The 13849-nt window shown below is 41.1% G+C and overlaps 1 protein-coding gene across 3 annotated transcripts in view; it reads left to right on the forward strand.

Moving 5' to 3' along the window:
* The window catches only part of foxj3 (forkhead box J3), an 81633-nt gene that overhangs the window by 49921 nt on the left and 17863 nt on the right, over nt 1-13849 (forward strand). For all 3 annotated transcript variants that reach the window (XM_035150926.2, XM_035150933.2, XM_035150915.2), the window contains exons 3-4: nt 10128-10202; nt 13250-13333. In XM_035150926.2, the coding sequence (XP_035006817.1) occupies nt 10128-10202; nt 13250-13333 (159 nt within the window). The remainder of the gene's footprint in view (nt 1-10127; nt 10203-13249; nt 13334-13849) is intronic.

Here is a 13849-nt window from a genome sequence, read left to right on the forward strand (position 1 = left end):
CATCCCCCGTAAAATCCAGGGCAGGATCAATGTCAATAGCAGGCTACGATAGAAACTATAAACTGTTGTCTGCTACCTATTAAATTTGCATTTCAAATTGGTGTCGGGATGCTTTGCTAAAGATGATTTATCAGTTAACGTTAGCAGCTGAAGAGGAGTGTAAAGGCTCTTTTATGCTGCCTTTTTGTGCAAAAAGAGATGCCTCCATTTCAAACCATGTTGCCACCAGTTCCCACAAACTTCCTTTACTTTGGCATGGTTGGTAACCGATACACCCCCTAGCGGGCAGCGTACAGTTGAGAGTTTCTGGATGAGGTTGTGATAATATACCTCTTAAGAAAGAGGCAAAGCGACCGTTTGTCCCTGTGCCCAGATGAAGTAACATATTTTTACCTTCTTGCATTTTGCCTCAAAAAATTCCACCAGTGTTGAAATTCCTTCCTTGTTTCCTGTGGTTGTCTTGCTTGAACTACTGGCTACATTGCCCCCCCCCCATGAATTCTGCTGGTACTGCTCTGTTTCATTGTTTCGTACTTATTCGTAAACTTTCAGAAGACGTGCACAAATATAGACGAAATTAACATGAGTATGGACAGAAGGCTCTATCCATTTGTGGATACATATCTAACGTTGAGCATAAATTTGCCTTAAGCATTCAACAGAATCAATTTAGATTATATCTAATATCTTAAGCTTTAATTATCAGACATGACTGAGTAGTCATTACCATAATTAACAGTGACCCCTTAAGAAAAGTACAGCCAGGCCTTTTTGACCCCTTCCCCAGACAATAGCAATGCAAACACTGGGCTGACTCTGGATTTCCTCCAGCAGATTTTCCATACTCTCATTTTCTTAACTTGACTTTACTCTTGCCATGTTTTAACCTTGACTGATAAATAAAGAAATATATGTATATATGCCTGTCAATGTTTCTACTCTTGGTTCATTGTAATTGACAACTATGTTGAAGGTCATATATGTTCTGAAATAATCCACTTAATGGAATCATACCATACTTAGGCACTCCGCACCATGCAATCATGCTGCAACACCAGAGGTTGTACAAAGAGCTTTGACTGTGTGTGGTTTGGCTCTGAGTGAGAGAGTGAGACGGAGCGGGAGAGGTACAAATATCGGCAAAAGAGACAGAAAGACAAAGACGGATAGCTCTCTGAAGGACTGTGATCAAAAAGGCCTCATATGAGTGGCTCATGGCTTTTGTTGCAGTGTGACCTGCCATTCAGTGTTGCATTAAGTGAATCCCCCCCCCCACAGCTTTTCAGATCTGCAGTGACCGCCTTCCAATTTATGAGGGGAATGCTCGAATTTCAAATGTAGCATTCAAGCCAGGGCTGTGACCTCAAGTGCACATAGAAAATAATGCAGAAGTTTTTTTTCCCTTGAATTTCTGCAGGTCCATTCCAAGGTTGGCCTTACAGCAACAAAGCAGGTAGTGAAGGGAATGTGGGTGCATGTGCCTGAGTGAGATTGAGTTCAGAAGCACTTACATTGGAGCTTTTGGTCTCTCACCCCTCTGCTTCTGTTGAAAAGGGAACATCCTTGGTGCAGCATTCATAAAGTTCTTATATGCCACGAGGGAACTATGGGTGTTTTGTATCGGCTCAGCCTATTGTCTGAGCTCTATAGTAAGCTCTATCCCTCAGTAAAATTACTTAGAGATACAGTTGGATTGCTTTGCTTGCTTGGTGTTGGGGAGGATACGTAAGTAAGTTCTATTTTTGCTATATATTTGCAGATCTCTTGTTTATGTTTAGATGACAGCTGTTAAAGGTAGGGTTGGTAATTTTTTTCTGAAACTCTTTTTTCCCTTATTTGTCAAAATCCTTTTCACATCCCGATAGCCATCAATAAATGAAAGTAATCTGCAAAATAATCATTTGGCTGGGTGACACTTAACGACATGCCTCCCTGCGTGCACCCTGCCCATGTTCTCACTGTGTTTGACTGTAGTCTTCACAAGCCAGAGAGCCATACACTGCTGAGGAGGAGTCGATAGTCAGAAGTTGGCGAGCAATTCATGGAAAAGTCAGCTTCCAGCATTTGTCGTGCAGTGCGCATTCATATGGACGTAGCTTTGACGAGAGGGTCGATGGGAGTTCTGTTGCTAGCCTATCCAAGAATATCAACCCTAGCTTTCATATATGGACAACTTGGTTCAATATGGCTCGCTTAGCTTATCAGAAATGTTACTGCAGACAGTTTTGTAGTTCGCTTGTACTTAGACTTAATGTTTCTCCTTACACATCTGTACTAGCACCTCTGTCTCTATCCGTCCTCTTCCCCTTTCCTGCAGTTTGAATGTACGGAGCAGGCTTCTGGAAACAATACACCTGTGGAGGCAGGTGACCTTAGCTGTCATTTATTTTTAATCCCCTGTAGTTGCCGGTGAACAGCTTTGATTTTTGTCTCTTTTTTTCATTTTTCATTTATTACAGCCTCTAATTCTTTAAAAATCCTTAATAATAAAGTCCAATATAAATCTCACTGATGCAAATGCTCTGAAAGGTTTTAACTGTTCACACTTCTCCTGATAACGTGCTCTTTTTGAGTCCACACGTTTAATCGCTTATCAAGCTAATTTCTTTCTTGCATGCTTCGCCCTCATTATATGAGCCTGCTTGTGAAAAATGGGTTTAATTTAGCCAAATGCCCACTGTTAGGGTGGGGTGCGGTGGTGATGGTGGGTGTGGGGGGATACAATTTCCCCATAGTGTCATCTCCTTCTGCAGAAGTAGCTTTTGAGGTTTAATTACTATAATACCTCAATGTGCTACTCGAGGTGACCTGGGTCTAGATGCCAAAGGTTAACGATCATTTTGATCCTCTGTTTTTCCCATTTTCTTTTTTCTTTGCTTTATGGACACAGACACAGGGTCCTCTGAGCACACAGTAACAGGTTATTTCATTAATGACAGATTTCACCTTGGCATGTATTTTTCCGCGGCAGGCAAGCAATGTGTTCATGTTTTATTAAAACTACATACAAGTGGGTGAAGATCAGAGACTAAGGGTTTTAAAACCAAGCATGCCAACACATTACTACTGGATGCCAAGGGAGGCAGATCAAATACCTTTGAAGAATGCTAAAAAAAAAAATCAAGTCGAAAATCGTTACAGTTGACTTCATTGGTATTTGAGTGTGGGCTTTGAGTCTCTCGGTAGTTTTGCTCGATGCAAGAGAGCTTTGCGGTGTTGGGTTGTGTATTTATGGCAGTTTTCTTGAGTCAGACAGCATGGTGTCGGTGGGGGAAGTGTCACTGTTGTTAAAAATGCTTAAGTAGAGCTAAATAGAATAAAATATTCCTTTTAATATGTGCTCGATGTAATTATTTTTGTCACTTTTGAGCAATTAAAGTGAGATTAATTCGTGATTTTGGTGTTTACTTAGTAAATGGTGTGTAGCATAACAGGAGGTGACAGTGGTTTTAAAATGCTGAAAGAGAACCACACGGCATCTGACATGCCTTTGTCATCACACCTCAGGTTTTCACTCATTCCTCAGCCTCATTCCATTGGCCTTCAGGTTGCAGCTCCTCTCACAGCGAACAGGATTAAATCATCCGATGATTGCACATGGGCGAACTTACCTTTCTCTACCTGTGTGTATGTGTGTCCAAAGTTTTTTTTTTTGTGCCTTCCTGAACGAACACTGTGGCATCCCACATGCCTTCCCACACCCACTACAAATAGACAGAGAAGGTGCTACATTCCGTGGCCTTGGTGCAGATCCCCGAGGCTGAGGAGTTTGTTCTGTGTTGGTGGGCATGTCACCGGGTCCATATGAAATAACAAAGGCCTAAAAATACAGTTGTGTGTGTGTGTGTGTGTGTGTGTGTGTGTGTGTGTGTGTGTGTGTGTGTGTGTGTGTGTGTGTGTGTGTGTGTGTGTGTGTGTGTGTGTGTGTGTGTGTGTGTGTGTGTGTGTGTGTGTGTGTGTGTGTGTGAGAGACTATCTCTACTGATTCATTTCCTTTATTGTGTGCTTTAGACCATCTTTACATCTGTCAATGGAACTGCTAATTAGAGAGAAGTTGAGATATTTAGTTTCACAGCTCTCAATTCAAAATTTATGAAGTTAATTCATAATGCATTTTTTGTTCATGTTAATATCAGAAAAAGGTCAGAGATACTTTACACCCCAGCCCGTCCACTCCCTCACTGCAAGCTAGCAACTCAACAAAATCACGACTGTTCGCTGTCCTGGCTCCTAAATGGTGGAACGAGCTCCCCAGTGACATCAGGACAGCAGAAAGTCTACTCATCTTCTGCCGCAGACTAAAGACACATCTTTTCCGACGACACCTTGGATTTAAAAAAATAATAATTTAGTTGCACTTATAAGGCACTTACATGTAGCACTTTGTAGTTTGGCTTTTTTTAAGCAAATTGTAATTACTTGATTCTTGTTGTTCTGGGTTTTTACCCTCATGGTTGAATGCACTTATTTTAAGTCGCTTTGGATAAAAGCGTCAGCTTGAAATGTAATGTAAAATAACCATTATGGTTCCCAGAAAGTAAAGGTATTAAAAATGCTTAAATTAACCTAAAGTTCAAAGTTGAGCAAACTAAACAGAAGAATCACATGTTGGGGGGAAAGAATCTAGAACCAGGGAATGTCTTTTTTGAAAAATTACTAATATTTTATTAAGTATAAAAATTATATAAAGTAATTAAGGATTCAACTCCAATGTTTTGATATTGCAGAAAATTGCAAATTTGAGTTTGTCCTTCTTCCTGTTATTTTAATTTTATTTGTTGAGATCTTGTTCTCTTAATGTTGAATATATGCAAGTTTTAGTAACTCGTGTCTTCTTGGCAAGTCATTTAATAAAAAAATTGTGTAATATGTTTGCAGCAAAAGCCACAATTTATTCAGCAGAATTGTTCTCCCACAAAGTGATTATTTAAAATTGCATTGTATCAGCGGCTTCTCTTAACTCTAAATCCGTTCTTTAACAGGGCTTCCATGTTGAGCCATCTTTTTTTGAATTTGCCTTAGTTCTCTTGTCTCACTCGATCACTCATCAATTCACTCACTTAACCTCTCTTCATTCGTTCTAAAAACACATGTTATTTCTGTATATTTAAACCAATTTGAAGCATGGGCAGGGACAGGTCAAGTAGAAGTCGGTGTCTAGTCATCCAAGTGATGCCACTTGTAGGAGTTTTTGTCTTGTTTGATCTTATTTGTCACTCTCCCCACATCTCTACAGTACGTCTCAGACAGTCCATACGAGAAATATTAGATGTGGTCACACAGACCTGTATAATATTTTTACATGGCTGTGCGATGCATACTTTTTTCACTGATGTTAAAAGACATGTTTTTAGACGGAAACAATTCCCCCTACACACTGTAATGCGATGAAGAACATTTTGAGCACAAAGGCAGCATATCCAGCTTCATTTTAGTTTCCGTCGTTTTGGAGTTTAATCTCAGACACTCACCTGGTCTCATGAATTCTTCAAGTTAAGTAAACCCACAACTGGACTAATACTAATACATCAGTGTGTGAGTTCTGGTTCATTAGTTCCCCCGCACAGATCTTTCTGCCTTTTTTAAGCTTTATCAAGATGCCTCAACTTGCAAGAAGATGGTGTGAATGTGGGAGGTCCAAGAGCCTATGAGGACACTGATGTATTCATATTGGACCGCAGTGTGACGTCCCTATGTCATAACTGGTATGTGTGCATACGTGTGTCTATCCCAGCATGCCGAGTTCGCTCCCTTGGGTCCCTGACCAAGTGTACAGGGTGCCTCCTCCTTCCCAGCTGTGAGGAGCCGGGCTCTGACATGGCCTGTCCCTTTAGCTCACTCTGAACGTTTGACACGGCAAGCGCAGAGGTCAGCCTGACCTACTTTCCCCTGGCGGCCCTTCTGCTGAGCTGCAGCGCTCCTCAGCAGGGGGGGCAGCGAGGGCGGAGCTGCTTACGCCTCCACTGCTGTCCTGGTGTGTTAAATCACCGCCATTTGTTCAGAGACACGCTCGTGTGTGTGTGTGTGTGTGTTTTAGGTGTGTGTGTTTTTAGGTGTGTAGGAGGCATCCCACACACACAGACACACACACTCACACAGGCTTGTGCTGAGTTTGGATATGAAGTGCTCTGTGGGGGTTGCAGGTAGATGCTGGGCAGCACTTGGGTAGGACCCCCTTCAGTGAGCTCTGTCTGACTCACTTTGTGTACCACTGCTCACACCCTCTGACCTCCTCCACCTACTTCACTTCCCTCTGTGCTGCAGATATATGCGTGTGCATGTATATATGTATATATATATTGTGCGTGTGTGTGTGGTCATGTATGTGTGTGCATGTATATATGTACATGTATGTATATGTGTGTGCTTGTATGTGTCTCAGCTTCCCAGCAAATGACTATAGTATATTTTAATATACTGTCGTCTTTTTCTTCCTCTGCTGCTGTAATATGTTAACCTCCTCTTTTAGTTGTGATTCATGTATTTGCCTACAGTTGACCCAGTCTGTTAGTGTCACACACGCATGTGTCTGAAGCAGTGAAAAGAGTTTGTCTGACATAATATGGGACATCACAAGAACAGGGCCCGTCAGAAGGAGAAGAGTTCATTAAAAAGTAATCCTCTAATGTAGCGGCAGGCATCAGCTGCTTTCTGTATCAATGATTTAGGCCCAGCAGAAGGTCCTTAATGGATAGAGCCACCTCTCTGTGCAAGTTCAGTTGCTTCTGTCCGCCTGGTATCAACTGGCACACGCACTCAGACACACAGAGGCTGTGAAGGAAAACTGGTTTTAAGTACTTAAGTGTGTATGCCCATTGTACAGATTGCATCACACACTCTCCCACTCAGACACTCCCCTGCTGGACATGGAGTTTTAAAGTGCCATAGGCTAGCTAAATTGAGAGCCTTATATCTGTTTGTCACCATCCACTATGCATGATCACACTCTGCGTTCACACTGTTTTATTCATCTGAACTAATGTTAAACTGTGACGAGGCCAGGGACAAAGCCTGTATACATGGTGCTGTCTCTGCAGCCTGTACAAAGGAGTCAGGGATGAGTGTAAGTCAAGTTTATCTGTACTCAATGTTGTGCTCAGTCAGTCAGACCTGTTACTTAGCCTGTCACACAGTGTTGACACACATACAGTATGTGTCAAGTCTATGTGACTTCGTCTGATTTTACAGAAATGCCTTTTCTCCATTATGACAGTGCAGTATTCTGACTGAGGAAAAGTGAGTAACATGCAGCTGGATTACATGAAATCCTATAGATTTACTGATTGCAGTACAAGCTTGGTTGCTTCCAACAGTAGTAGGAATTTTAAATTGTAATTACATTTTTTTCCATAAATGTTTCCTGGTGTGTAACAGCGACCATAGCGGTTGATAGCATTTTGTAAACTTGTAACTCGTGTTAATACTTGTCATACTATAAGATCAATTAAAACAATAGGTAAACAAATTGACTAATGATTGATAGAAAATTAACAGGCAATTGTTAATTAATCTTTCCAGATATTTATTTAAGCAAATATGCCAACTTTTGTCTGATTCCTGCTTCTCAGGTTTAAGGATTTTATGTGTTATATATTTGAACACGTCAAGTTAATACAACTTTAATACTAAAGTTTTGTCAGTTAATCAAAACATAATATAGAGATGAATCAATAATGATATTAATAGTCTTTTAAACGTTCTGTTTTTGTAGCTTTTGAGTGAATTTTAATTTATTAAATTAAATGTAGGACAATGTGACTTCATACATCTTGTGAAATGATTTTTGCTGTTATCCCATCAGTTGCATTTATATTTGGTCACGTCGTCCTTTTTCACAATCATTCTTCAGTTACGGTATTGGTACAAAACACTCTGCCATGTGGTTTAGAATGTCGTATATATCTGCTCCTTCACAAAGAACAGCAGCTATGGTTCGCTTGAATGTGGGTCAATTATATTGGATTACATTCATGGCAAGACCAAAAGTGTCAAAATATCCTGCACTATGGTCTAGTTCTCCTCTGTCCATTCCTGTTTCATTCAAACTCATGCTCAGTTTTAAAATAACACTATTAATGCATATTTCAGTCCAGTTTTACAGCTTCGGAAAAATAAATGTTGTGTTAATCTCTTCAGTTTTATTTTGATGAAACAATGACTGGAATGTGTTGAACATATGTCGGTCCAGCAGAGGAGTTTATGTAGATCATGAATAATGTCTGTCAAGATATTTAATTTAAAAATAATTCTGACCTGTTAACCTTTCCTTTTTTAGCTTACATCCATTTTTTTCAGATGCTTTTCTTTCAAAGCAGCTTACAATAAGTACATTCAGCCATGATAGGAAAAAGATTGAGATGTCACAAAAGTTCAACCATCTAAAACAAACTACTAAAAGCATATTTAGTGCTACAGTAGAAGTTCTTTGGAAAATATTTAATCTTTTTGAGAATGAGATTTAAGTGCTACCATCACATGTCAAACTGGAGTCTGGAAAGTTCAGTGCTTTGGGTTATATTGTAAATAAATTATGGAAGACTTGTAGGTACATGATTTGTTTGTAAAGGAGCAAACCTCAAACCTTATATAACCTTCTTTAACACCTAAAGGGAATCACGAATACTATAGACTGTACATAAAGATGGACACATAACAGCTCCCCAAAAGGAAAACCGGATGATTTTGATCGCCCTGATGGCTGGCTCAACTATAGTCCTCCTCCATGTTAGCAGATAAGACATTGACCAAACTGTAGTAAATAAGTTAAACTAAATGTTAAATATATTGTTCTCAAGAATGTTTTCTGTCATTTTTGGTAGTTCTTATCACACTGATGTTTTTTCAAGTTTTCATCGTTCTGATAAGTTTGGTTTTAATTAGTTATGCTAAAAAATAACAGGATGAAATGTCATGATTGACAGCTGAGACTGAATCATGATTGGCACAAGCATGTGTATGGGTAGGACCTTGATACCGATGCCGGCACCCGTATCTGAGATATTTAAATTTCATTTTTGCATAACAGGAGGAGGTGAAGACACAGTCTATCTTATATACTGAAAAAAAGATAGATATTGGTTTAAGTTTGACTTAAACTTTTAGTTTGACAAACTTAAATCTGACTTATTATTCCTCTCTGGCACAAGCACAGGATTATTTTGACTATGACACAGTTTCACCCTCTATATTGTCTGTTGGAGAGCAGTGTTAGAGGATTGCACTGGCATTTCAGAGTGATTTAACCAGCGAGATTGACAGCATTACAATGAGGCTGTCATTATCATCCCTCCTGTGGTATAATTGCATATAGTGTTGAACAAGCAGTCTCTCTCCCTCTCTCTCTCTCTCTCTCTCCCTCTCTCTGCCTGTCTCTACTTATCTCCTGCATCCGTTAAACTCATGAGAGAATCCTACAGTTTTTTAGTGTGGCCATCTGTCAATACCACTCTATAAAGTGGAGTGGAGAAATGTGTGCATACATTGGCTCTTGTAAGCCCTCGGCTGGCCTGTCTCCAGCTGGTTCTGAGGGCTCTGCTGTGGCTGGTTAGCCCAGGCCTGGAGCATCGCTCTCCAGCCCACCTTCGCACCCCCAATCAGGCAGCTGGAGGTACCTCCCTCTTCACTGCTGTAGAGTACCTTGTAACACTGTAATGAGTTAACTTTCAGAGTGATCTACATAATTTATTTCCTGCCCCCACAGGAGGCCACAGAAGCATTAATTAATATCAGGCCCTGGTATCCGCAACCATCCCAGTGTGGGATTCCTTCTGGCTCCTATTTTTGGAGCCTATGGAATTCAATGTGTGCAACCAGAATGCAGTTTGTTGGACATTGATGAAAGATATTACCTCCTGATATCTTTGTGCACAGATTGAGCTACTGTATATTTGTGTAGAGAGAAATCTGAACTGGTCACAGTTGTAGGCCAGATCTGACGCCGCTGACACATGCCGCATCAGGTCACAGGAGCTGTGATTAAACCTAAATGATACATGCCACCAAGTTATGTGCTCTTATTGCGCCTGGAAGTGATATTCTCCACACTCATGTTCTACAGACGTGTTTGTGTAAGCTGATTTTTGATATGTGTTCACTCACCTTGCCACCTCTGTGTGTTTTCCCCACAGAACTCAATACGGCACAATCTGTCTTTGAACAAGTGTTTTCTCAAAGTGCCTCGCTCCAAAGATGACCCTGGAAAGGTGAGACTTTCTAAAATTTATTTAACTGTGAACACAGAAGAAAGCATTTTATTATAAACTAAATTCAAGAAGAATATGTTTTTTATTTTGTAACCACTGCTGGCAGAATTCACTGTTACAACATCTTTTTATTTTTTGGTGTGCATCATGCTATCTCCGGTAGAAAAAATGTTAACCTTTGAATGGCTGCCAGGACTCTGACAGTCTGGAAATGCATGGCATGCTTGTAATCTATTATGAACCTCCCACCCCCAGAGAATTGCATTTCAAATGTAAGGAAAGACAAGTTTTTTGGATCGGCACAGACAGCAGATGTGGGTGAGGAGAGAGAATTCAAAAACTGCTAGAAGATTGGGCTGTAACAGGGTAAAAGTCAGGGCCATTTCCAGTATCTGGCATCCGTGAAGTATTTACTTAAGGTGCTGAACCAACTTGGTTAAAAGAAACCGGCCTCATTTGCTCTCTGCTCGGCTCTCTATCTCCCATTTTTCTATTCGGAGAGAGAATATATAGTCAACATGTTAATTTGACATTTGAATCTCAGTGGGAGCACCTACAGTTGCTTTTTCAGCCCGATTTATTTTGCAATCTCTTGCGACATCAACCTGATAAGCAGTGTCCCCTGATCCACTGGGTAGTTCATGAAGAGGAGCCTATGGACCTATATTTAGTATTATGTGTGCTTAGGTCTAACCATATGTAGCCTAACCCAGATTTCATCCGAGCACTGTCGGAGCATACGCTACATATGCTTAGGGAACCGCACAAATAATTACACACACACACACACACACACACACACACACACACACACACACACACACACACACACACACACACACACACACACACACACACACACACACACACACACACACACGCATGAAGAGCTACGCCTAGCTGTGTAGAGGATGGGGACTGAATGCTAATTTCATGTTTTGCTGTAATCCTCTGATATTGACACTCCTGGGAGCTGCTCCACTAAATACAAAATAATCTATTGCTGTATGGATCCCATTCCAAATGCATGGCCAACATGCTCGCATCCTTAATGTTTAATTTGGAATTTTCCTCACTCCCTTCCCCCCCGAAGACAACTTCAAAGAAGCGCTAGCCGCTCTTGATATGTTGCATCAATATTGTAATGTGGCAGGAATATGAGAACTGCTGGTTGGATGAGATAGGAGAGTCTTGTCGCTCCCTGTCTGTCTCTCACTCTGAGATGGTGTAAGAGATGGCAGTTGGTATTGTACGTACACACATCCTCTCTACCTCGGAGGTAAATATGCAGCTTGTGAAGGCTACCGTCAATAATCGTAACTTTAATTGGTCGTATGTCTCGACCTGAAGTTGCCAGGACGATCTGCATACTTGTTTGTGGTTGTCCTTGTTATATTTACACACAAAAGAGGAACTAGATGACATAATTTACGTTGATGTATGGAAATGAGCTGCAGCTGCGTCATTTATGGGAAGAGAACAGGTAGAGTGTTATCTGTTATCAGGATCTTTTTCTTTTTTTTTTTCAATCAATCTTTACAGCGGTCTGTATTTTATGGCTGCAGAGCATATTGTGGCTTTGGTTGTTGCCCCAGACTCCACGGACACACTTGCTTTGGCATAGCTACAGTATATTGCAGTGTATTTGTGAATAATTTAATGACTCTTTATATGTTTTTCTTTTTTCCCGGCGTACTCTCTGGGGGTGGGTGAAAGGGAAATGCAGAAACTCCCCTCCCATGAGATTTAACTTAAAGTCTGCTTCCCCCACTAATTATAAAAAAACACCATGCAGCCTGGCTTTGTCTCTGCCACTTCTAATTTTGAAACATCTGCTCCTGCAGCCCTGCATTTAACCCTTGAATCTTAACAAAGAGACGGATCACATGTATGGATGCGTCTCACCTTTGCACAGTGTTGTTAAGTTGAAGCCCTTTGAACAGAACATGGGAAGTGTAATTAGTTTTCTGCTGTAGCCTACATCAATATGAGCTGTTTCTTCATCTATGGTTGATTGTGCTGTGAATTATTCTTCCCTCTAAGGAAAATATTAATTGACCCCAAAGCTACGCACATATTAAAACTTATAATTTTAACCCCCTGACAAATATAGGCCAACTCCGGCTTTTAATTTTAACAGCTGCAGTAGTGGTGTATGTGAGCGGGGAAAATAACGGATTTGCCGGCTTTAACAAGACCAGGGCATTGTGTATGCAGCAGTTATTGTGTAGATACTCAAGATATAGCTGTTCTATGGCCCAGGTTGTTGTTCAGAGAATTTCTTATGGAAATATCAATTATTCTCTCTGCAAAGGAAGTAATTTTAAAGGTCCTGATCTCACTTTCTCTTGACAATTGAGATTCTATCGGGGGTCATATGAAATATTAAAAATAAATTCAGAACTTGCAGGGCCTTGGGGTACAAATCTCATTTTTAACAACTGTAAGCTGCATTGCTGTTGGCTTGGAGGAGGAACACCATTGAAAAATAAATTAAATGGGGCCGAATGCAAAGATAAATAATGCAACCTGGTTTTGGAATTGCTAGCTGCAGCCCCAGAGCCAGCCCTGACGGTTCTTTCGTTGATTATCCTTGCTCAGACCTCAGTAGAGAGCTACGAGGCAGGGCTAGCGCTGCCTTGATTCCTCGGCTGAGACTGTGTTCATCCTTGGCAACAGCGCTCTGACTCAGTACCTGAGGCTGAGGAAGTACAGCTTCAGGAAAGGCTTAGCATTTCACCACCACCAGCTGCCCTCACCAGCCTCTCATTGAGAAGCAGCCACAGAGGAGAAGAAGCCAAGCTTCACTTACTAACAAAGCAAACCCACACACCACACAAACACTCAGCTATCAACTCAAATAAAAGTCTTGGCTGACTGACTTTATCAGAGCAGATGAGGCCTCATAGTTTGTAATAATATTGCACAGTAAGAATAGCAGTCCCTGTTATGCCAGGGAGGAAATGTCTAAGTACATCCAATGGATGTCACATGAGAAAGCAATCTGTTGTATCTTATCAGCTCACAGGTCTTTCCTCTGTCCACAGGGTTCTTACTGGGCCATCGACACCAACCCAAAGGAGGATGCCTTGCCTACACGGCCAAAGAAGAGGCCGCGTTCTGGAGAGCGAGTGAGTCTGATGATAGAAACTCTTCTTGTTCCCAAGAAAATATTAAGTGCTCTTCTGCTGCTTTGTTCCGTTTCTTTGTGTGACTCTTGCCCTCTACTTCTGCCTTGGTTCTCTTTTCCTATTGCCCTCCTTTCTCTCATACTTTCTTCCACTCTTCCTCTACCACATGCAGTCACACACATGCATACGCACATACACTCATTTAGAAGGGGTTCGTATCCAGACTTTTTTAAACTGCCTCTCCATGCTGCTTCGTAGCCTGTCATGAAGTGGGCTCCTTATTAATAAACTACGCCCCAGGCAGCCATTACATACATTACATTCTGCACTCACTTTTTTTTAACAAACATCAATTAATGCAGAGTTGTGTGCACCGGCTACTCTGAGCGGTTGCTTTTGTCTAAATTATGGATGAGTTTCGCCCAGCATTACGCGTAGCTGTACATGTTTTTAGTGAGCTTCTCAAATTGACCTGGCCCTGGGGCTTCCCGACTTAAAGGACTCTTGTCTCGCCTT

Source organism: Hippoglossus stenolepis, chromosome 3, assembly GCF_022539355.2.
Source record: "Hippoglossus stenolepis isolate QCI-W04-F060 chromosome 3, HSTE1.2, whole genome shotgun sequence".
Taxonomy (NCBI): domain Eukaryota; kingdom Metazoa; phylum Chordata; class Actinopteri; order Pleuronectiformes; family Pleuronectidae; genus Hippoglossus; species Hippoglossus stenolepis.